The 25,606-nt window shown below is 34.6% G+C and overlaps 1 protein-coding gene across 1 annotated transcript; it reads right to left on the reverse strand.

Annotated features, from left to right (window-relative positions):
- Window positions 1-1,517: 1,517 nt before the first annotated feature.
- Window positions 1,518-4,255, reverse strand: LOC131029559 (transcription factor MYB61). The gene is made up of 3 exons (XM_057960070.2): window positions 3,906-4,255; window positions 3,690-3,819; window positions 1,518-2,166 (listed from the first exon to the last, which is right to left on the reverse strand). Exons 1-3 carry the CDS (start codon window positions 4,045-4,047, stop codon window positions 1,761-1,763), a joined length of 678 nt encoding a protein of 225 aa, XP_057816053.1. The 5' UTR covers window positions 4,048-4,255; the 3' UTR covers window positions 1,518-1,760.
- Between the last annotated feature and the right edge of the window lie 21,351 nt (window positions 4,256-25,606).

Here is a 25,606-nt window from a genome sequence, read left to right on the forward strand (position 1 = left end):
CCTTAAAAATTCCCAATTTAATGTAAATAATCTAGCTAATGCAAGACCAATTTACTACAATCCTTATACATTGATTTAGATCTCATTTCTTTTTGGCCTATAAAGAGCGATTCAAAAATATTTGAATTTAAATGTAGCAAAGGTGAATCATAATTGCGTGGTTGTAAGGTTTGAACATTGTTGGTTGGACCCACACAAGGTCTTCAAAAGCATTAAACATACACATTATGCTTGTGATAAAGTGATTGTAACTTTGATGCTTCACATTTTGTAATTTGGAAAGTTGTGTGGGTTCCCAATAAAGACTTTTGATCTCATGGGACCATCTTACTGTACTTGACCTAACTTTAAAGTTAACATTATTACCAAAAAATCAAGACAAAGTGGTGCCTACAAGAAAGGAATCCATGACGTAAGTGTTCATTGCTTGTCATCCACGTGAAAAAGAATATTTATTATTATCCAATTTCCCAGTCATCAAAGGAATAAACCATGGTATTGGAAAATATTAATACAAGAGGTGTGAGTTGCAATTTTCACATTATAAATTTGCATATAATTTAATGAGATGTTAAAAAATATATTTGGTTTGTACGAATCATATATGTTTTTTATTTATAATAAATGTGTTTCTGATTTTGATATTGAAGTTATAGAAAGAGATTTAAGAGTGAATTTACGTAATTTTTAAATATAGGTTTTGTATTAAATATTTTTTATGAATATTTATATATTTTAATTTTAATAATAAATAAGATTTTTTATGATTTTTAATGTAAAAGTAGTAAAACTTATTATGAATCTTATAATATATTGAATATTTACATAAAATATTTTTTTTTCTGATTACCATTCATTATTGTAAAACTTAAAGACTTCAAATCCACAAGCACACTAGATTAGTGAGGGCATGGAGCCCACAAACACAATAGTTCAAAGAAGTTTGGACTTTGGTGGTCACAATAACATCACCACTTAAACCATGAGACTGTGAACTGAACTTCTTAAATAATACTATTTTTTATAAACAATGGTTTTACTTATATAAGTGAGTAGTTTTTAGATTTAACTTATAAACAGCTACAAAGCACCTATTATTTAGAAAGTGTCTACTTATAACTTTTAAAATTTCTGAATTAAAATTGTATGAAAATTTATTTATATCAATGTTTAAGATCACACTCTATGATCCATTCATTATCATGACAAAAACATCAAAAATATCCATCATAAAAAAAAAAAAACCATGATCCAAAACAGTAATACAAATATACTCCACACAATTTCAATCCAAAAACTTTTCTATACAACATTCTAATTATATAAGACTGTCCAAATGTTCCAAAAAAGAAACACAGTGCTTTTGAACACAGTAATATCTTTCCTTCCTAACTAATCTTCCAAAAGAGACACAGTGATCTTCCAAAAGAGACACAATACCTCAGATATAACAGTAATCTTCCAAAAGAGAGACACAGTGCCTCTGATACAACACAGTCATATCTTTGAATAAGAGATGATATAATACAGTCTTATTTATGCATGTTGGTATAAGAAATGATACAACATAATCATATATTTGTATAAGAGATGATAGAATACAGCCATACATTTGTAAAAGAGATAATATAACAGTCATATGCTCTTCTAAAAGATGAGATGTAATGAATATAGTGGGATTTTCATTTAATACTTGTGCACGCCATAATTTTTCACTTCTGAAACATTGAAGTGGTTCACTGCTCTACCGAAAGTTCCCATCAACTGGAGGCATCCAACTGGTTTATAATGATTGAATGAGCCATGGCATCTGGAATGTTGGGATCTTCGTTATAGAGCAGAGTGTCATATGATGAGGCCTGCAATCTGGGGTATGTTTCCAAGAAAATGACATTATCTTGTGATAATTGGTGTTGCAGTGAATCCATCCACTCAACACAGCACTGGAGGTCATTAGTGGAAAGCTGAAAAGAAGCAATGCTGTCATCAATGGCGGCAGGAGGCAAGTAGTACTGCACATCTACATCACTTGAGGGTGTGAAAGAGTTGGAAGCATCATGAGTAGAAGTTGAAGCAAAAGCCTCCTTTTTCTTAAGGCGGCTGTGCCAGTAGTTCTTGATTTCACTGTCTGTCCTTCCTGGCAAGTGCCTAGCAATCTGAGCCCATCTGTAAAGCCCAAAACCATGAAAATGTTATTGGCTGGTTATTTTTTAGTCAAGCTTATAACAAGTAATCAAATTTAAAAGCGTCTCTTTGCCATCTATGCTAAAATATTGTATGGTGGCTTTGTAATTATATAAACAGAAAGCTTTTATCTTTGATGTAAGGTCAAATTGGAAAGTGTTTATTAATTCAGATAAGGTCTGACTCAAACAATCAACAGTTTTTTATAACTAACTGAATCAAAACGATTAACAGCTTCTTCAAAAAGTGAATGAAAGTGAGACAGATGACAACTTAGTTAAGCTCAGTACACAGGTGGATGGAAGATCACAGTATATGTTGGTTATGTTTTTGAAGTATAACTTTTGTTTGAAATTCAGTTAATTTCAAGTGGGGATAAATTCTAAAGACTGTTTGATCGACTGTGTAGGTTTTCATATCAATGTTTTGGATCAAACTTAGCGATCTATCATTATAGAGATAAATTTGGTTATAAATCTTGAACTGATATGTGTCAAAAAGCAAACAAACAGTTTTTTTGTATTGATGTTTTAGATCAAACTTAGCTATTCATCATCATAGAGAAAAAAAATTCATCAATATATATGTTGATTATCTTGAACTGATAATATGTCTTAAAGCAAACAAGTAGTTTTTTGTATCCATATTTTAGATCACACTCAACAATTCATCATCATAGAGATAAACTTCTTATCACTATATACTGATTATCATAAATTGATAACGTCTTAAAACAAACAGACAGTTCATTTGTATCAATGTTCTCACACTCAGTAATGCATCGTCATAAAGATAAATCATTTTATTCACTTATGATGGTTATCTTGAGCTGATAATATGCCTAGAAGCAGACAGACAGCTCTTATTTGTTATTTGGAAATCTTAATACTGAAGTGAAGTCTGCTTAAGCTTTACAAGTTTGTTATGTTCCAAACTGGGCTGCCCATGGTCATAGAGATAAATTTTTCATCACTATTTTATCTTGAATTGATAATATGTCTTAAAGCAAACATACAATTCTTTGGATCGATGTTTTGAACCACACCCAATCATCCATTATCATAAAACTAATCCTTTTTTTCATTATATGTAGGTTATCTTGAACTGATAATATTTCTTCAAACAAACAAACAGTTTCTTTTATCGATGTTTTGAATCACACTCAACAATCTATCATCATTAAGATAAATTATACTATCGCTATATGTTAGTTATCAGACAGCCCTTATATGTTATTAGAAATTCTTAATACTGAAAGAAAGTCTGCTTAAGCTATACAAACGTTCTCCACCAATCTGTATGTAATTATATTCTCTATAAGCTGATTATCTTGAACTGATAATATATCTTAAATCAAATAGACAGTTCTTTTGTATGAATGTTTTTGGATTACATTCAGTCATCCATCATCATAAAGATAAACTTTATATCACTACAAACGTTATGTAGTTTTATTCTCTAAAACCAGGGTTAGATTTTGCAGCCATAACCAGATCCAGGAATACCTGTTATCCAACAGAGTATGAAGGAAGATGATGGTGTTCTCTTCCTCCACAGAGAATTCCCCTCGTTTGATACCTGGCCTCAGGTAATTCATCCACCTGAGCCTGCAACTCTTGCCACAACGCTCCAATCCTGCCAACACCAGACCCACTTGGTTCAAACATTTTGGCATTCAATTAAAACCCATAATCAAGTTGAATTTGATTTGAATTGCTTACCAGCTCTGTCAGGAAGAGAAGGCCAGTTGCCTGCTCCATGACCACGGATATATCTGGTGAGTTTCAAATCTTCATCAGGGGACCAAAGACCTCTCTTGACAGGTCTCTTGCTACAGCAATTATGCAGTCTCTGATACCGCATTTTGGGCCTTTGATTTTTCTTTTTAAAGTATATTATAGCGAATGAATATGATCCAAAGCAGTTTTTATAGTTGCAGCTATGCCAAATTTTCTCTTGTTCCAAAGGCGATTTTCATCTGGCCATGTGATGTTTTTTTCCTTTTTCCAACTCCTCGTCAGCCAAAACAATCTAAAGCCAATAATGGCAGACAACTTACAATATTCGAGATTCTTTTACACAGTAATCAGCAAGTTTCATCTCCACCTTCCCTTCTTTTAAACTCTGGTTTAAATTTGTGGGTGTCCACAAAAAAACTTTTGATGATTGGATGGGAAAGATAGGCATGAAAGCAGAGAAAAATCTGTCATCCATTACACGGTTATGCAAATGTGAAGTGGGAAGTCAGTTGTTTGATGAAAGAAGGCATGACTTGTGGGACAAGCAACTTTTGATTTGGGACACTTTTAAATTCCCTTGCCTTGCTTTCCTCATCAAGTCTTCGTCAACATTGAAATGATACTTGTCCTTGCAAAAGCTTCACTTTTCTAATCCACAACTTTATTCCTTTTACACGCAAAACCATGCATTTTTCCCTTTTCTTTTCCTTACATTTCTTAAAAAATAGGTTCCATGCTCCTGAACTTTCCACACCATTATAATCAGACCATAATAATAATTAATATTTTAATTAAAGGAAGTGCTGTGGGTCCTCTGTTTTTCCTCGTTACCATGAACTCTACCGGTCTATGTTCAAACCATATCCTCTCATTTTCAATGGGTTTTCTCAGATCTTGTCTACGCAAGCTACCATTACTGGTCAATTGTATAACGATGAAGATGTCTTGTCGCCCTCTAACTTTAACAAAGAAAATGACGATTTGCTTCCTAAATATAACATTTATGAGGGTTAAAACAACCTTAGATTCATCTATATTAATTATACACATTTAATAAATGACCTAAATCATGATTGGATATTTAATTGTTGTAATAAATATTATATTTGGAAATTAAATGTGAGTGAAAGGTGTATTTAACTCTTCTTGATTAAGGTAATGATGCAATGGTTAATAAATGATAATGTTGTTCTTACAATTAAGTCTCAAATTCTTATTGGATCATTGAGCTTATGAACTTTGTGTCTATATCTAGTCATTGAGCTCGCAAGTTTGAATGATAATAATACCATGAAAGGAGGTACCCCACTTGTGGCCTCTCTAGCTCAAAGCAGGTTGTGAATTCTCGAGGTACCCTCACAAGGTGTACTTCATTATTCAAACATATGGGTTATGATTGTTGATGGCTTTTAAAATCATTTTGTTGCAGTGTAGAAAATTAATAACCTTGCAATGCAAACCATCTTCAAGCTCTTTGTAGACTTGAAAATCCTTGTGGGTTAATTCTGCGACTCTAGATGTATTCCACGCAATATGAATCTGATCCTTAATGTGGGACTTTTATTTGGCATAGTGGAAACTTCTATGATCAGATTTCATAAGACTTTTACTTTTTGTTAATGCACAGGGATCATTGATGTGTGAAGGTCAACGTTCTCCTCATTCAACCCTATTCAATGATTATCGTTACAACCTTGGTAAATGTTGTCGGATAACAAACAAGCTTGAAAGGGATACAAAGTGCAAACTCTAATGTAAATAATGTTCTTTTTAGTGTGCCAAGTCAAAATGTTTCCATTAAATGCTCCTTAATGATTATAATTTAAAATCATGGTTGAATATGAATTATTGTTCAAATGAATGTATTTAAATACCACGGCATAACAAATCATCACACAAACATGTACTAAGTTGGCTCCCAATAACTTTAAGGAAAGGGTGGATTTAGTCCTATAAATTAAAAAGAATAGGTTAGATCCATATTGTCTAAGATCACCATCATGCATCGCAAAAGATAACCTAGAAAAAAGGAATATATATTTTAAGGCAGGGATAAAAAATATAGGGGCTAATGATGTTACAAATATTTTGGAATCAATACAAATAAGGTAGAAACAAGGTCAAATGCATGAGAATGTGTGAAAGTGGGAGTGAATGAGGGTGGAGAAGGATTAAAAAAGAACCCAAACCTAGTACAGTAGTTTGCTAAATGATGCTATACAATTTTGTATAAAGATGTCCTCTTAAAATGGGCCCAAAAATAAAAGGGAATTGACATGGGTATGCAAAATTTACCTTTACATTTGGCTCCCATGTTGAAGTGTATGTGACTCCTAATTGAACGTAAAGTAAATTAGAACTCAAAAGAATGCAATGGTAAGATTAAAAATTGCATGGACTATATAATTCCATTTATCACTTTTTGCACTCAATTCATTTTTTGTCACATGTTTGATAAAGTACTAAAAAGAATAATAATACACGTAATTTGTAAATTATTATTGTCAAATCCTTTGATACCAGAATGTGACTTTCTAATATGACATACTCAGTTATAAGTTTTTCAAACAATCTTTACTACATATATATTGGACAACTAGATCCATTATCAACCAAGGCACAATTTACCTTTATATATCAATATTTCGCCATAATATGTGAAGGTAAATGGTCATTACAACATCTAGACTAATTAACTCTCGATACCCATATAAAATTGTTAACATCAAGAGTATTGTTAATCTTATCAATGAAATTTTACCCTTTTATGTGTCTTGTTTGTAACTATAGGTGTAAGAGGAAGATTACAATTATCAAGTCAAAGTATTGGCTATTTGGATATATTTTTTTATCAGAGGTTTTTTTTCATCGACTAAGTATGACCCACTACATTATAGTTTTTTTATGGATACAAGCTTAAGCTAATTAGATGTAGCATTATATCCTCCATCTACTGATAGGTATGACTTGCTACATGATAATTTAGAATACTATAGGCCAAATTAAGTATAAGTGTAGGTCTAGATGGATTGAAATCATAGAAGTGTAATAAATACCAACTATATGAACATAAAATGAAGAATATGAAACGTGAAAGGCATAAATAATAATTAAAAACTTGAACACAAAACTAAGAATATTTATACCAAGTATGCACAAAATATAACATCAAATAATATGCAACATTATATATAATTTATTGGATGATTTTAAATAGATCGCATTGACTCATAGAGTCTTTCTTTCTCATATAAACTACCCAACCTTTATAAACAAAATTATGTAACCAATTATTGTTGGCAGTGGGGCAGCGTCCCTCGCGGGGATTCACAACATGGTTTAACAACCTCCCGTGGATTCTATAAGTCTATTGGTTGTATCAGGTATTGACAAGTTGATCTTTTGGTGCAATGACAACCCGAGCTTGTAATAAGTGGTATCAAAGCTTGGTCACAAGTTCGAATCACGCAGGTCACGACAAGTGATGCTGGGAGGGGATTGTTGGCAGTGGGCCAACGTCCCTCGCACGATATGGTTTAACAGCCTCTTGTGGATTCTATAAGTCTATTGGTTGTATCAAACATTGATAGGTCGATCTTTTGGTGCAATGACAACCCTAGCTTGTAACAATTACTAATATTAAAAGCTATCACCTATATATTAATTATTATTTATTATTTGACCTATATTGTAGATGTAAAAATTCCAACATTCCCTTTTATACATCAATCTAAACAAATAACATAAGACCACATGGACTAAACATAGTAGCCAATCTATAAATCTAATGAAGCACTTCCACCAAATCTTTCACTTGCCCTTCACACACGAAATTGATCGCATCAATGGATGTCCTAACTATCAATTATGAGAGAACCAATCCCAACCTCCATGCATAATGAGAGATCATCTCTCCTTTGAGATCTCACCTCCTCCAAGCATGTCAAGATCCCTCCTCTAGTGGTTGCACATGAAAGAATAACTCTTCCAATAATTTAATATCCCCCCTCCAATTATTGAGAACTAAACGCTTCCTCCATTATATAGTAGGAGTAAAAATAATGTAGATACACTAATTCCATGCTATTTCATAAATCAGACAATTTACAAGTATTTCCAAAAACTACCAAGCCCCCTTGCGAGTCATGAAGGGACACAAATGTGGTGCTTCTTTTCAAACAATCTACCATCTTTGAGTGAGAAGCTAGTTCAAGATGTAGAAATCCTCCAACATCATTTATCATATAGCCTCCTCTTTGATTTGTCATATTTTACCCATTTGATGTCATATTAGACTTTGAATAGTACAAGCATGTGAATATTTGAATGAATGGCTTCAAAAATATAAATATTTAATGATATAATAGAACTAAACATTATCATATTTGAAAGTGTTGGTTTCCACTAACAACATACCTTCTCAATAAATTTCTTCAAATATAAAATAAACTTTTAAAAATATTCTTACATCTCTATTATACAAATTTTCATTCGAAAAAAATAAAATAAAATACACCTAAACTCACTTATTTCTCTTAATTTTCTATAATTTTTGTTCACTCTTCCACTTCAAGTGAGTCAATCCTTGATACTCCTTAGGACAACATGGGAAATATTTTTGGTTCTCTTTCTTAATTCCCTAGTTTTTCAGAAGTCACTACTTCCATGCTTGATGTTGTCTACATAGATTTTGACAAATTCATGTCTAATGCTCTCCCAAGCACCTCAATTACAAAAATCTCATCTGCAACCATGACTCTTAGTATGCCCATTATAGTTGCCACCTTGACATGGTAGACCATACTGATGCAAACAATAGTTATCGGTGCAAGGATAGATCCTACTCTTCCCCCTTGGTTACAGTCAACTTCTCCTAAAATAAAAAAGAAAGTCATCTCCCCATATGACTTTGATTTCAGCCAGTTAATTCCTGCTAAGACAAAGGGCGTGAAAAGGGCCAAAACTCTTTCAAGAGTAAGATTGGATGAATCAAGAAACAAGTATGTAGAGGTAGCAATGCCACCACAAGAGAAATCTACTAGTGAAGTTCAAGCATCAGAATATGAAATAAGCAAGATTGAATTGGGAAAGAAAATTCATGAAAGTGCTAAGGAAGATACTCAGGTAGCACTTGAAGCTTTGATTGTAAGGTATGACAAGGATAAAACCATCAAAGACAAACTTAAGCTTCAAGTGGAATAGGTCATCGCGATGTTAATCAAAATCACTCAGTCCTCCAAGCTAATTGAACTAGTAGGCACATCAGTGGATGAATATTCCATTAGAAAAGTTGAGTGCATTGGAGCACAAGGGAGATTGGTAAGCACATGGATAGATCGAATGCTCTCAGAAGGTACACACCTACTGAGTTCATCTATCAAATTGTTGAACAATCTAGACTATGTGTAAAGTCTTAACTAGACCAAACACTTAATCTACTTTCCCAAGAATTGGAGACACACGAGAAGACCTTGAAGCTTGGACTAAGCTTAAGGACTTCAAACTAGAAGTGCTAGTGGATAACAAAGTGATCCCCATCAAAAAAATGTACATACAACAAAGGGAAGCAATCAAGCTCTAGAAAGAAACTCTTGAGCAACTGATCAAAGATTTGCAAGATAATAAGGAGGAATGTATCAAAAAAGAGGTTGATATTACACCCAAAGTCCCTAAACTTCCTTGCAAGTTGCTCGATGAGATTTAGGGTTAAAGTACAAAGATGTGTCACACTTTTATAAAGGAAATGGTCAATGATAATTCAACTTGTTAAATTAAATCAATAGAAATGAAATATATGTTTTGAATTTTGAAATTACGTAAACTAATAAAATTTATATTATTTTGTCTATTTTATGTTTGTAATTTTAACAAAAATTTAAAAAATTATTTGAATGTAGTTTTTTATAAAGTAAACACTATAATTTAGTTGTTGATAAAATGCTGAAATTGAAGTTACACAAGACACCACACTTTATTGAGTAAATTTTACCTTTTTTCTTCCATTTTTTGTGTATATTAATAACTTGAAACTTTAGTGCATGGATATATTTTTTACTATTTTTCAATAAATTTGAAAAGTTGCGTATGCTGAAATATAACTCTTTCACCTTTTTTATTAATTATTTATCCAAATTAGAAAAGAAATATATCATCTTGACATGGATTCTTTTCTCTACTACATCATATTTGTTGGCAAATGCACACTCCAATGAGACATTGTAGGTGATTGAAGGTTTTGTCATTGATGGCAACCTTACAATCCTATGACACCAACAACGCAATCCACCGGCGCCAGCAAAGTTAGATTCTACACCGACACACAGACCATCGACACCGGCAGTGAAAGGAAGCATACCGACACAGAAGCCGACAGGAATTTTATTGTTAATATATTTTGTTTATTATTGAAAAATCATTGTAAGCCGACTTGGCAAGTTGTAAAATGACTCTTATATAAGAGAGATTATTCTAGAACATTTTGTAATAGATAGAGCAATGTAATTAGGCGAAATAAGGCAGACCTATTATGCGAATTATAGGTTAAGGGTTTATGTAAGAAGTAGAGCAGAAAATGGTACTGGATCTGGGATTATAGATGCTATTTTGAAGTAGTACAAGACACTGGATTTATATAATCCATTTTGTGAGTCATTGAGACTTCCCATTTTGTAATTGAGCAGTGAGCTCTAGGCACTTGGCCTTCCTACATGTGCAGGCCCCTCTTGTAGCAGTAATATTCTCTTATTGGCCAGTAAGTGAATATTGTGGGTCACAAATCCTACCGAGGTTTTTCCCACACCGGGTTTCCTCGTTAAAATATTGTGTTATGGGGTGTTTTTCATATGGTTGCTTTTATCTCTGATTATTGCATTACTATCCGTTTACCGATACACAGTATTAATATACTCTACATGTTTTAAGTTAAGAAAATCTTACCACCAGTTAGATACTGATTCACCCCCCCCTCTCAGTATCTATGGGAATCCTAACAATTGGTATCAAAGCCTGGTCCTCTATTTTCAGAAGCCTAACAACTTGAGGAAGATCTTGACACCGATAGAGATGGAAAACTTGATGAAGCAACTTGAAGGAGCTCTCTCAGACTATGATGCAGCAAAATTGAAAAATATCAAACTTGAAGATGATCTAAAGGCTTCTCAGGATATCATTCAAGCACTTCAAGAAAATCTTACTATTTCAAGAAACAAGAGAAGAGAACTTTGTGAAAAGATTCAAAATGAGAATGATGAAAAGGAAACTCTTAGTGATTTGATGAGTAAGCTGAAACAAGAAAACATGACAACAAAGAATGAGATGCAAGATATGACTATGAGATTTTGTAAAGAAATTGAAGATAGAAAGAAGAATGAAGAAGACTTGACTAGAAGACTGAATGATGCTGCAAATGAAAACACAAGACTTAGTTATGAAAATGATATGTTGAAGACAGATCTGATGCATGCATAGAATGACTCAAATGAACTCATGAGACAAAAAGGTATCTTGGAAGGAGAATTGGCTGCTGCAAATCAACATAAAGAGAAATTCAAGAAAATCTTAGAAGAACTTGGCGACTTGTTGAAGAGTCAGAAACCTAATGGTGACACTAATGGTCTTGGCTTTGAAACTGGTGAAAGCTCCGGTATTGCAAACACACAGGATCATGGCAAACTGGTAAGACAACCTATTGCTTATAAATTCAATGAAAAATGATTTAACTATAACAAGTATGGTCATAGAGAAAATCAATGTAGATCTAGAAATTATCAGAATGCCAATGCACCCACCGGTCAATGTTCAAAATGCAACAAAGTTGGTCATAATTCTGAGAATTGTAGAATTAATGTAAGATGTTATGTTTGTGGAAGATTTGGACACTTATCTAATCAATGCAGAACACAAACTGGCATAGGTTATGGAAAGGATATTCAGAGAAATAATGTGACTTGTTATGCATGTAACAAAATTGGGCATATTGCTAAATTTTGTAGAAGCAAGTCCTCACTGGTAGACAACAAAGGTCCTAGTTTGAAAGGTAAGAAAAAGTTGAAGAAGTTAAGCAGGAATTCTCAAAACAATGGATCAGGAAATCAGACCTAAATGGTGTTGGGAATACTCCTCCACCCACAGAACCGAGTAGCACTCCACCAGTAGGAGACTCTTCATCCAACTGAAGAAAATTCTTTTGAGGGTTTGGAAATCAATGAGAAATATGCTATTATTCCCTCGGTTGATTGTAAGAAGTTGAAATTACTTCTATACTGACATATATGTTAGGCGATTACTTAACTGGCAAGCATTAAATGTGGTAGTTGGCGGATTGACATTATAAATTAGTGTTTTTTGGCTCCATTTTACTTCACTGAGCATTCAAACATTCAAAGAGCGCAAAATTTCCAGAGCTAAGGCATTTCGAGAAAAGAGGCAAAGCATTTCAACAATCAATCTTTCCAAAGGCAGAAAAAGGTATTTATAATCATGGCATCCTCTTCTATACCTAAATTCATAGCAAACCCTACTGTAGTCGAGGTAATTAAACGCCTCCCGAGATAGCTAAAAAGGATGATATTATTGGTGCATTTTCCCAAATTCCCAAAGGAGTTGTTTTTGCAGAAGACCCTAGAATGTACATCCATTGCCATATAGAAGAATTAGGTGATGAGGAAATCAAGAACATGTACAAGACCGTCATATGTGATGATTTCGGTAATGTGAAACTTGAACACAAAATTATTGCAACCCTAGGATTCACTGAAATTCTCCGCATTCTGAAATTCCCCAAGGAAGTTATTAGGATAGTATTGAGCAGGGTGCATGGTGCATTCTTTTGGCTAGATTCAATTCATAAAATTACCAAGGAAGCTGTGAAAGTTGTAACAGGGTTACCTTTCACCGGTAACAGACCAGACAAAACAAAGAAGGTCTCAAATGACCTAGTAATGAACCTAACAGGTGCAACATTCGACAAAAGGTCTTTAAGGGTAAATGATGTAACTGACATAAATGTGAGATTCATTAGCATGATTTTAGGTTACAAAACAACACATGCAAACAGACTTAACTTAGTTTCTAGCTTATACATAAAAAGTGCTCATGATATGGTTAAAGATAATGTGAAAATTGATGTATGTGAATGGTTAAAGGATGAACTTATTGACAATCTGGGAAAGATCAAGAAGGACAAGAAAGGGACATTCAGATTTGGTAACTTACTTGTTTGCTTAATGCTACATATAACCAAACAGGTGCTCGGTATAGGTAATAAGAACCTTGGATTTGACATATCGGTAGGCAAACAACTATCTGAATTATTGAACAATATGGGTGAAAATAGAGAAAAGAACATTAATGAATACTTTCGAGCATTATAGGCCAGAATGAACACTAGAGTAAGATTATCACAAACAATTGTAGATAAATATAAAGATGACATATGCTTTGTGATTAAGAAGGATGAGATCTGGATGGAAGCAGTTATCCCAAGAACAATTTGGGTTACTGAAATGGGTTATGAGACAGATGACCACATCATTGAAACATATGCAAAAGCCCTTCTGGAAGCACCCAATGAACCTAAGGAAGAGGTATTCAGTAGTGCTGAAACCATTGAGAATCAAATTCAATCCAAGAAGAGAGTGAAGAAAGTAGAAGCAATAGTGAGGAGAGGTTTAAGGTAGGCTAAGGCTATCAAAGAAGATGTACTATAACAAACCGGTATCACTGAAGATGAGTTACAGGCACAACAACCAGAAACTCACCTTTCACCGATAGCAACTTCTTCAGAAAGTGACATGCCAGCAACATTTAAAAGAGTTGTAAGGAAAAGGGAACCTTTACTGGTATCCACACCTTCACCTAAAAGAACCAGGAAAAAACAATAGGGAGTAAGGCCCCCGGTCATAAAGTGTACTCCTAAGAAGAAAAAGTTGACACCAAAGAAAAGGACTCAACAAAATATTGCTCCGATTGACAAACTGCTAGATGAAATAACAAAGGAAGGATAGTTGAAAAACATCAACAAACTATATGACACATTATCAGTCGATCATAAAGAAAAGGTTGAAAACAGTGTTATTTTACACTTGGATATCTATAAGAAATTTTTTATGCAAATTGTAGATGAAGTACCAGATGAACTATTCAAGAGACTGGAAGCAAGAAGACAATCTGTTGTAGAGCTTGACAAGAAAATAAAAAAATTGAAAAATTACTTGCTATCTACCCAGTTAACTCTCCAAAAGAAATAGATGATCTAATTACAGAGGCTAATCGGTCAGTATTCTCTACTGCACACCGACATATTGCACTAATGGTTGGAAGAGTAAATGAGGTTGCAGAAGAAACTGAAAATGCATGGGATATATTCCTTGTTGAGAAGGAAAAACAGGAAGAATATAGAAACCCTAAACCAATCAAGGTATATCAGAAAGACAAGGATAAGGGTAAAGGAAAGGCTGGTGGTCCTCCAAGCATCAAAATAAGAGATAACTTATCCCCACCGCCTCTGATTACTCCACCGGTAACAACAACTGAAAATCAATCGGCTGGTGAGAATATGGATATATCACAGGAGGATACAAATCCTAATTCTGAGGTACTATACACAGTTGATGTTGATACTCAGAAGGTCAACATTGTGGTAGATAAGGACACAACTGGTAAGACAAATAAGGCTAGTGAGCCACTGGTAACTGATAACATAGATAACACAGAAGGTAAACTGGTAGATGGGAAAACAAAACAACAAGCAGAACAACAAACAGAGCAACAAGCAGAGCAACAAGCTCCAAAACAGGAACAGGTTAATACAGAATTAGTGCCACCGACAAATACTGAGCAAAACAAACCATTGTTTAAAGAAATGGAAACACAGACTGACCTACTAGAGGTCACTGCAAGCAAGGATATTGCTCCCACTGACGGAATTCAGAGTGTTGACTCTTCAACTGTAGGATTTAAATCAACAAATGTGACTGAAGTTCTTTTAGATTCTATAAAGAAAATAACAAATTGTAGTTCACAGGCATATAAAGCTATAGATGACACAATTCCAATTTTGAAGATGATAGCTCCAAAATGTAATGTAGATAATAAGGATTCTTTGAGTCAACTTGACACTTTGTCTAAGTATATTACTGAAAACACAGTGACAGTTGAACAAATAAAGGAGGAAGCATTCAAAGAGAGGTTAGAAAAAGAAAAATAGAAATTCTTTGAGGAACAAATAAAGAAGTGTACAAGGTAGTTTGACACACTTCTACCGAAAGTGTGTAGCACACTTAAGGAGTTCAAAACTTTGTCAAGAGACACTTGTAAGACAAACTTTTTGACAGTTGACATAGACAAGAAAATGAGCAAGATATAGGAGGAAATTAATAAGCTAGCTGACAATTTTATTAATTCATCTGATTCATTATCAATTTTTGAGCAAAAGATAACAGGTTTTGAGGAAGAGTTACTAAAGCTAGAAAGAGAAAAGGAGAAAATAAAAAGTAAGGCTAAGGATCTGAAATGGAGATTAAGTCCAAAGTTGGACTACCTCGCATGTTTAAGGAAAGAAATATCTAATGCATTAGTACAAGGACAAAAAACACCGGTAGAGAAAATGCAACACCTCATCGGTACAGTTCAAAGGATAGAGGCCACAATAAAAGACAGTAAAAAGTTCATTGAGAACTTGAATTTGGTTCTGGTAGAACTTTTTCAGATTGTAACCAAACGGTTACAAGGCTGAGATAGGAAACTACACTCTATTGACACTTTGACAACCTTTGTCATTGATGCTAAAGGGGGAGTGGTGGTATGAGAAAAATCCAATAACTTAGGGATCATCTGCTCAGGGGGAGCACACATTTTTGGTAACAATTTTTGGATACACTTCTGAATTTTTCTCATGAGTGTTGCCATTAATGCCAAAGGGGGAGATTGTTGGCAAATGCACACTCCAATGAGACATTGTAGGTGATTGAAGGTTTTGTCATTGACGACAACCTTACAATCCTATGACACCGACAAGGCAATCCACTGACACCAGCAAAGTTAGATTCTACACCGACACACAGACCACCGACATTGGCAGTGAAAGGAAGCATACCGACATAGAAGCCGACATAAATTTTATTGTTAATATATTTTGTTTATTATTGAAAAATCATTGTAAGCCGACTTGGCAAGTTGTAAAATGACTCTTATATAAGAGAGATCATTGTAGAACATTTTGTAATAGATAGAGCAATGTAATTAGGTGAAATAAGGCAGACCTATTATGTGAATTATAGGTTAAGGGTTTATGTAAGAAGCAGAGCATAAACTGGTACTGGATCTGGCATTATAGATGCTATTTTGAAGCAGTACAAGACACTGGATTTATATAATCCATTTTGTAAGTCATTGAGACTTCCCATTTTGTAATTGAGCAGTGAGCTCTAGGCACTTGGCCTTCTTGCATGTGTAGGCCCCTCTTGTAGCAGTAATATTCTCTTATTAGCCAGTAAGTGATTATTGTGGGTCACAAATCCCATCAAGGTTTTTCCCACACCGGGTTTCCTCATTAAAAATATTGTGTTATGGTGTGTTTTTCATGTGGTTGCTTTTATCTCTGATTATTGCATTACTTTCTGTTTACTGGTACACAATATTAATATGCTCTACATGTTTTAAGTTAAGAAAATCTTAGAACCGGTTAGATACTGATTCAACCCCCCCTCTCAGTATCTATGGGAATCCTAACAATATTTTTTTCAAAATTTTTAAATAAATTTTAGTATTTTTCCTTAACAAGATAATCAACCTTATATTTTAGTGTTGATGACCTACTTTCAATAAAAATAAATTATAAAATATAAAAATTAATTAAAATATTAAGAAGATATGTATTTTGGAAAATTCACTTATAGATCTATAAAAAGGGTATTTTTACATTTCAAAAAAAATATTATTTATAAGATTAGGAGTTGTTGAAACATCGAGTTTTTTAATTTTTTCTTTTTTTTGGTAATTAGACCCAAAGTGCTATAAAATATATATTTAGTAGACATTTCCAGTTGGAAAAGTTGTGGCCCATATATAACTTAGCTATAATGAATCAATATAGATCATACGTTTGACTAAAATTAAATTTTAGTTAGAATTACTTAAATTCACTTGTGTTGATAAGTTGGCCTGAAACGTGACACAGATTTGTGCTTTTACCCATCAAAAATTGCTCCATGTAGTCTTGGTTATTCAGGAGTTCAATGCGTTGGTCTAGAAGGAGATCGAGTAAGAGGAATTCACTATTTCATCGCTTGATAAGTTGATGGATTTTCATATGGTTTTGGATAATTTGGGAACAATTTTGAAGAAGCATAAGAAGGGATGCATCAGTATAGAGGATTCTATTACACGGGTTCATAGTATTCCTAGCCTTACCTTAGGACTCAATGAATCGAAAATGCACATTGCCCTTCAAAAGTTTGAAGAATTCCTAAAGAAGAATAATGAAGAAGAAGAAGTGTCTTATGACACTTAGTAGTTTTTTATTCTTTGTAGATTGTAGTTTTCTTTCTGTAATTGACATTTTAAATGTGTCTTTTTGTATATATGAAATTGCATGTAAAGAAAGTACAAGTCCTAAATCAAATCAGAATGTACTTTGAATAAGCCAAGTTAGTTGTAGGATTCCTAATTTTTCTCAAGGCTCTTCTTTAAATAAAAGGGAAGCCTCATTGTAAATATTTCTCTTTATTTTATGCACCAAAACTCTGTCAATTTGAAAAGTGATTTGAGACTTGGCGTTTGAGCTATAATTCAAAATTTTCAATTAATATATAAATAAGATTGGCATCCAGACTTTGTTTTGGATTCAATGTATGGATGATGTAAGATTTTTCTTAATCCTTTCTTGTTTTATCATATTATATCAGTTGAATCTTGCATTATGGTGAAGGTTGTTGGTCCTCGCAACTGGAATGGCAACTAGGTAATAAAACACAATTTAGAGATTGAACATCCTTGAATAGCTAGCTTTCTTGTAGCAAAGGTTCATTTACTTATCGACCAGAGACGTAAACTTAAAATGGGCCAGCACAGTATGTGCACCAAGTTCATATCGCAACCATTCTATATTATTGCAAGAAAGGAAATTCTTTGAAGTAAACATGCAAAATCACAATGAACTAAACTTAATTAGAATTCACAACTGGAAATAACTTAAGCAATTACTACTAAATGATAATGTTCTAGCAAGTGAATAGAAACTACCATGCTGCCGCGACTACAGGAACAGACACAGGAACTGTTTCCAGTGGCTGCAAGAATAGACAATTGCCGAAACAACAACTATTGCAAGATGGAAACTAACTGGAAAACATAAAGGATTACTCACCAAGTGGCCCCCCTTGAGTGAGTATATCCAGAACTTTCAAATTACAATTGTTAAGCTTAAAACCACATTGATCTCTTTATTCCAAATCAACTGTGAAAATACATAAGTACTAGAAGACTAAGTATTACAAAAATACTATGGTCATTCTCTTTTGTCCCTGAGAGGAGAGAGAGACCCCTTTATTTATATGGAAACTTATAACAGATTCCTAACTAATCAACCACATTCCTACGAAATAGGCGAATAGGTTTTATTAAACAAAAGAAGAAGTCAGCGCAGGAAAACAAAACAGCATTTGTCCTACAACTGAGAAAATATAGCATGACTTTCTTCCTAGATCTAAGCTCCACTAAGAACAGTTATAAATGTCTCATAAATCATTATGCTGAAGAACTGGTCAAGTGGCTTCGATCTCCCTTAATGCTGCTTTTCTTTGATTGGGTCTGCATTGTGGCTACATGCTTGGTGCTTCTTTAAACCACCACTTAGTCTTTCCTTCTCCTTTTTTGACCCTGCACCATGATGTTAACGTGCACAACAAACATGTGTATATACTAATGCTAACATGATATAAATTAAACCATACTTAAGATTGATTTAGATATTTGCATAGATAAACCATTTAAAAACCATTATATGACAACCTTAAGTATCAGACAAATCAGTTCCAGAAACGTTTAAAAGGTATCAACTAGGAGAGTATCCTGATCCAAATATCATATAATCACAAGACCTAGGTAGGAATATTATAACAAAAATCTATCAAAATAGAGTCATTATTTAGGCTCATCATCTCCCCCCAACCTAACTTCTTGTTGATCCTCCAGCAACAGGAAAATTCTGAATTTTGGCATTGATTTTGAAATTTGCCAGGAGTAACCTTCCCAGAACCTCCTGCAGACAAACTCCAGTAAAATCCTTTCACTTTCTCCAATCTCGTCCACCTAGTACATTCTGCTGCTTCACTATATGGTGGATCATTATCCTCGCATCCCATCAGTGGCCATAGGAGGATTGGAGGCTAAAAATTGAGAGGCAACCAATGTCTTCCCTTTGTTCTTCCCAAGTGCATATATTTGGGTGCTCTCTTTAGTGTTGCATGGTAGTTTTGTAAGGTGTGTGGATCAGATTGCTTCAACTCATCTAGCAGGCTATTCCAACGTTGGATCAAATTTCCTGTTGCTACCTATCCTTCCCTTGTAGCCATTTGTTCATATTCTTTATACACCTCTTCTCTTAAGGGTAGAATATCTTTTGCATAATCTGGTTGATATACAATCTTTTGCTAGTCAAAATAAATTCTTCTAGGCTCTCTTGATTCAGCGCTCAATGGTAGTGAAAGGTGAAATTCTTCCTTTCTATGTATCTGGAACTACTCTCCTCTTGCTATTTCATTTTGCATCCTATTGGTTAATAGATTTGTCTTTTTGTTAATTTTTTTATATTTTTAAAATGCTGACTCGTGCATACCCTTTTATGAAAAAGTAAATGAACCAACAATTGGGTGAAACAAATTGAGGTTCATCCTCTGCATAAGAGTGCATCTCCTCGTAATATTTACAATAAATTTTTATGCAGATAACTTAGAAACAAACACACTTTTCACCAGAAAGCGAGAAAGGCTTTTGCATTCATTCATCAACACAAAAGAATGCTACAAAATCTTTATTTATAACCATAAATCTCACATGATTAACTCCTACATATATTCATTCAATTTACAACTAATTCCACCCAAAGTAATTAAAGGAATGTAAATTTTGATCGATTCTCGCTCATGCCTCATAGGAGAAGGGGGATCAGAGCCATTTAAACAACAATGAAATACCTTTTAAATGAAGAAAATCAATGGATTCACAAACTAAGAAAGAAATGGTATTGAAATAGCATATTCCACACATAAGCATACATCCCAACATAGAATTGCTAATCTTTCAAATACAAGATTTGAAATTCATATCAAAATATTATTTCATTCAAGTACCAGGAAACAATCTACCCTAAAAATCCAAAGACAATTAAATTTGTTCCTCCAAAACAAAGTTTTTCAGACCTTAACAAAGCTTTCTTTATTTACATATATAACTTCTAGGCCAATAGTTTGTTTGAAAATAACCCTAAACCTTTTAACTCTAACCTAGAGTCAAAAGAAACCATTTGTTTTGAACTTTATGAAACTAAATAAACAAAGGTCGCAAATAGGATGATAGCTCATCCGTTAGCCAATCAGGACTCCATTGTGGAAGAAGTGGCCATTGATTTGTCCCGCTTTTCCGCGGCACCATGCACATTACGTCACTCCAGATGCGCTATTGAGAAATTCAAGATAACCTGAAAGTATGGGAGTCCGATGTGTAGGATGCGCTACTTCCAAACTTCCTTGTCCATGTTCACCTGCATAACTTTTGCTTTATGTGCCTCTAAGTGATCAAAGAAGATTGTTAGCATCGACTCTATCCTTGCCACTTTTAAAAAGTCATCAGTGGTCAGAGACTTCGTTTCTTTAACAAGTTGTACTCTTTCTTTGAAAATCTTGGCCATGTTTGTAGCAGCTTCAATTGTTTTCCCATCCTCCTTCATGAGTCGTATATCAATGCACTTCAAAATCCTTCTGCATTGTATCAATCAAATCCTTCAATTCTTTAAGTAATTTAGAAGATTCCTCATGGCCTTACTTGATGATAGAGTTTCTCCACTCAACATTCTTCCTTGACACATAAAGCACATTATCATCTAGATTTTCCACTTGTTTCTCAGTTAGGAATTTCATCACACCAAACCTCTGCACATCATTCATCTGTACCAAGACAGCTACCCATTTGGTTCTTTCCTTCTCCCATGCAACATCTTCTAGCTCTAATTCTTTGTTCACAGTTATGGCATCTTTATATACTATAACCACGATAACAATGTAGTCTGAAACCTTGCTGTACTATGGAATCAAGCCATTCATTGAATATTTCAGCTATCATGTGGCTCCTCTGAACTTGATCTAACAGCTTTTGGTTCATCGGTGATTTGGGGTCAAAGGACAATGTCATCTGAGACAGTGGCTGGGGACTTGGATGATGTATGGTGTTGATGTACTCTGTCATTTGGGTGATAACCTGTTTCAACTCCTTTTTGTCTTTCTCATCCTTCCAAGACCTGGATATCATCCTCTTTGTGGAGGATTCCAGGTGTTTAGCATCTACCACCCTTGAAGCAACTCCTAGATCAATTTTCTCCATAATAAAATCATCTTCAGTGGCCCTTTTTGGATCTCTATTTGAGATGGGTTTAGCTACTTCAGTTACCCAATGACCTGTTGCCTCATCCACTTCCACCATTGCCTGGGTTTTGAGCTTCTTGGGTTTAGATATTTTCCCGAGGCACTTGCTCACCATATCCTCCATGGGAATTATAATAGGAACAATGTTACGTTTCTTCCCAATCGAAGCTCCTAGCCATCAAGAAGTCATGGAAGTTTCTCTAGATGGAAGAGGTCTTAGAGCATTAGGGGGGTCAATAATAGTCAGAGTTCTCATTGGGTTTGGCTCTTCTTCAGGTTCCTTACCTGCATCTGTATCCTGCATTGGAGGGTTACTCAATACTTGTTGATCCATTGTCACTATAGTTTCTTCACCCGGATCCAAGTCCACAACAATTTGATTCACCATTGGTTCTTTGTTCTTCTTTTTTCTCCTCGAGTGAGTAACTCGAACTGCTAAAGAATTTAGTGGAGACCTCTTTGATCTTCTGGGTTGAACCTCTTCAATAATTGGCCTTGTGTCACCTACAATATCAACAATCTTGTTAGAGGGGGAAGTAGGAATCTGAGTTGTAGCATGTGGACCAACTATTAATTCATGAGGAGGCATGATTGAATCCTTTCTAAACTTTTGATCCGTTAGCCCTTTTTCTGTTCTTCTTATGATGTTGAAGGACTTGGCTTTAATGTTTTCTTCTTCTCTTTTATCCCAATCAATTTCAGGAATTGGCTGTCCTTGAACTCTTTCATTGAATTCAGGATTCAAGACATCTTCCCCTTCTTCTTATTGCACACTTGATACATTAATGGGCAACTTCATGGTAATAACCTACTGTAAGGTGAACCTTGACCATAATCTTCTCCTCACTTCAAATTCATCGCCACAATTTTCCCAGTAATCTTCTAATTGAGGTTCGTGGAAGAAATGGTCATCCACATTCAAATTTTCTAAGGCATATCCCCTACTGTCAAATTTTCGCCCGGCAATGTAAGGCTGCAAATTCATTTTCTTGAACTCCAATTCTAAGTTCAAGGCATCAGATACAAATTTACAATTGTAATAACCAAGTTCAATGAGATAAAAAACTCAAGATTTACTCTTTGTCCCTAACCTTTTGTCAATGTGAGCCAATTGTCAGCTCACTTCAATTAGCACATAACTGTCAAAAGCATATCTTGGTAATTTGAATTGCTCACCTTCAAAACTGCCCACCCAGATATAAGTAAGAACTTCCATATATGCTAATTAGCTCCATGGCCTCTGCTGACATTCTTTTATTAATATCTCCTTGCAATTCAAAGGCAAGACTTCCTGCAAAAACATCATTCCATCTAGTGAAATACTCTGCATATTTTTGTTGTTGCAGGTAAGGGTAATAGTCATAAACCTTCATACCATCTACACAAGGCTCATTATGCAATCCTTTCCAGTCTCTGGTAGAGACCAATATATAGAATACGTATGAAGACATGTAAAAGCTGGATATTCCAACAAAGTTGCTCAAATCCTCATGGAGCCTTTCAACGACAACCTGAGCCCAGTCAAGGTATTTCTTGCTAGCTAATAACACCTAGATATAGAAGTACATCCAATCCTCCCAGTAGAAAGAGAGTGAGTCCCCTTTAAGGCTATTTAATAGTATGACAATATCTCGCACTTCTGTGATGAAATGTTCTCTGGTAGGAGGATTAGGTAACCAGGACCCCCCTTTTTGAACCTTCAAAAGCTAATTCCTTGCATTAACGTTTATATATGTGCTTTTCTTCCTAGAGAAAAATGCATATGAGGTCCCAATTAACCAATCTTCGTATGGCTCCTTATGTGGGATTCCTATTGCAACCATTACTATATCTTTGTTAATCTCCACCAACAACTCGCCACTACTGGTTCTAATGCACCTGCTATCAACATCATATCTGTTCATGCATGCTATTACTGAATCTGGACAGGGAGCATCAGTTGGAAAAGCAATGGCTTTAATCAGGCCACTTCTAACTATCCTCTCCATCATTGAACCTGCCCCAACATTTTTAGCTCTCTCTAAGAAATCTCCCAAGTTAGCTTGGGACAAAGAGGTGTCACTCAACTCTGGAAGTATACTCACCAAGCATGATGTGCGACCAAGTTTTGGAAGAGTTGGCCTCATTGTGGTCACTTGTACATTAATCAAACAATTCCTAAACAAGACAGAATTCTATTCCAAAACAAAAGATTTCTCCTATACTGACTGACCTTCTGAGCTAATAACACAATGGAGAAAAATTATTGAAACTCACCTGGAACCACCATGAAACTTTGAAACCCTCGGAAGAATGAAGCTGAAATTACCTTTGACATCTCTGGCTCCTTTAGTAATAGCAGCTACGACTTTTACAACTTGAGAATTGACATGTTAAAGAAAAATGGAAAACAAGTGAGTAATATCTACACACGCCTCATAATGATTCATTTGAATGTGTGAGATAACCAGTGACATGACAGGAACCTGACACTTTCTTAATTACACATCAACTCCGCACAAACGTTAATGCTTCCATGATTTCTTTCAAAATTCAAAATTCAAAATTTAAAATTATAAGATGTCGAGAATATTCCTTTTGCCACACCACCTTCAGTGTTATTAAAGTCCTTAGAGCGAAACTTGGAATGAACTTTTGAACTTTGAACCAACTCGTAAGAAATTCAAGTGTTCAAGTTCACAAAGAAAAAAAAACAAAGAATTCTCAACTTGCAGCTTAACACATCATTGGGAAAGAGAAAAGACCTTTAACAAACAGAAAATAAAATTTTGAATCTTGAACCTTGAACTGATTTGTAAATGGTTCAAAGTTCAAGTTCAAAACCGACTTAACACATTCACGCTTGCTCATTAAATAACATTACAAAGTCGAAACTCAAGCAAGAGAACCGGTTGAACCTTGAACCTTGAACCAAAGAGGTTCAAGGGTTCAAGTTCAATACAAATTGCAACAATGCGCTTGCCTTACCATAAAACAAAGCCATGAAGAGAATTCCTTAAAGTTTGTTTTGAACTTTTAACCTTGAACTATGAAAAGGTTCAATGACTTAGGTTCAAAGAAAGAAAATATAAGACCAAAAGAGGAAAAAAACACCAAAGGCAGCCTCCGAGTTTGAAGTTTTAATGAAAAATTGAGGGGGATGCTAACATTTTCTCTAACTGGGGACTAGGACGGCAAGGGACCTAGATATGAACCCTAAGATCTCTGGTTTCGCAAACAAGCCTTATCGAAAGGACCAAAACAAACACAACAAAACTTATGTACAAGACTCGTGGGAGACTCCCGCTTACAATTGATATAACTTCAAATCCTTCCCATTATAGGTTAGGGGAAGAATAATACCATCTTGATATGCTAACTTGAAAGAGTTAAATCCTTTTACCTCTTGAATTACAAATGGTTCTTTCCATAATGATTCAAACTTTGCATGTGTCCCTTTTGGTTCTCTTCTCCTATCCCAAAGCAAAACCTGATCGCCCAACATGAATTTCCATGGCTTGGCTCACCTGTCAAATATTTTCTTGACCCTCATTTGATGTTCTGTGATCTGATCAACTATCTTGTCCCTTTCTTCATCAATCCTCATCAAATGCATAATCCTTTTCTCTAGAGAATCCTGCAAAATATACATCTTCAATAACAGTCTGTAACTTTGAAGCTGTAAGCTCTAAGGGAAGTGACACCTGAACCCCCATGCCATATACTAGTTCAAAAGGTGACATCCCTATAGCTCTTTTTGGAGATGTACGATCCGCCTAAAGAGCTTCATACAATATTTTGTGCCAGTCTTTGAAATTTTCAATCACCAATTTCTTCATAATATTTAGTAGATTTTTATTACTCGACTTCGCCTGGCCGTTACCTTGAGGGTAATAATATGAAGAGTGAGCAAGAGATATCCCATGATCATAACAAAATAATGAAATCTCAGCAGAAGAGAAGGTAGTCGCATTATTAGCCACAATTTTCTGAGGAACTCCAAATCAAACCAGAATATTTTCTTTAAGAAAACTACAACAATCTTTGAAGTTGTCTTCCACACTGGAA

The sequence above is a fragment of the Cryptomeria japonica genome, chromosome 3 (assembly GCF_030272615.1).
Source record: "Cryptomeria japonica chromosome 3, Sugi_1.0, whole genome shotgun sequence".
Taxonomy (NCBI): Eukaryota; Viridiplantae; Streptophyta; class Pinopsida; order Cupressales; family Cupressaceae; genus Cryptomeria; species Cryptomeria japonica.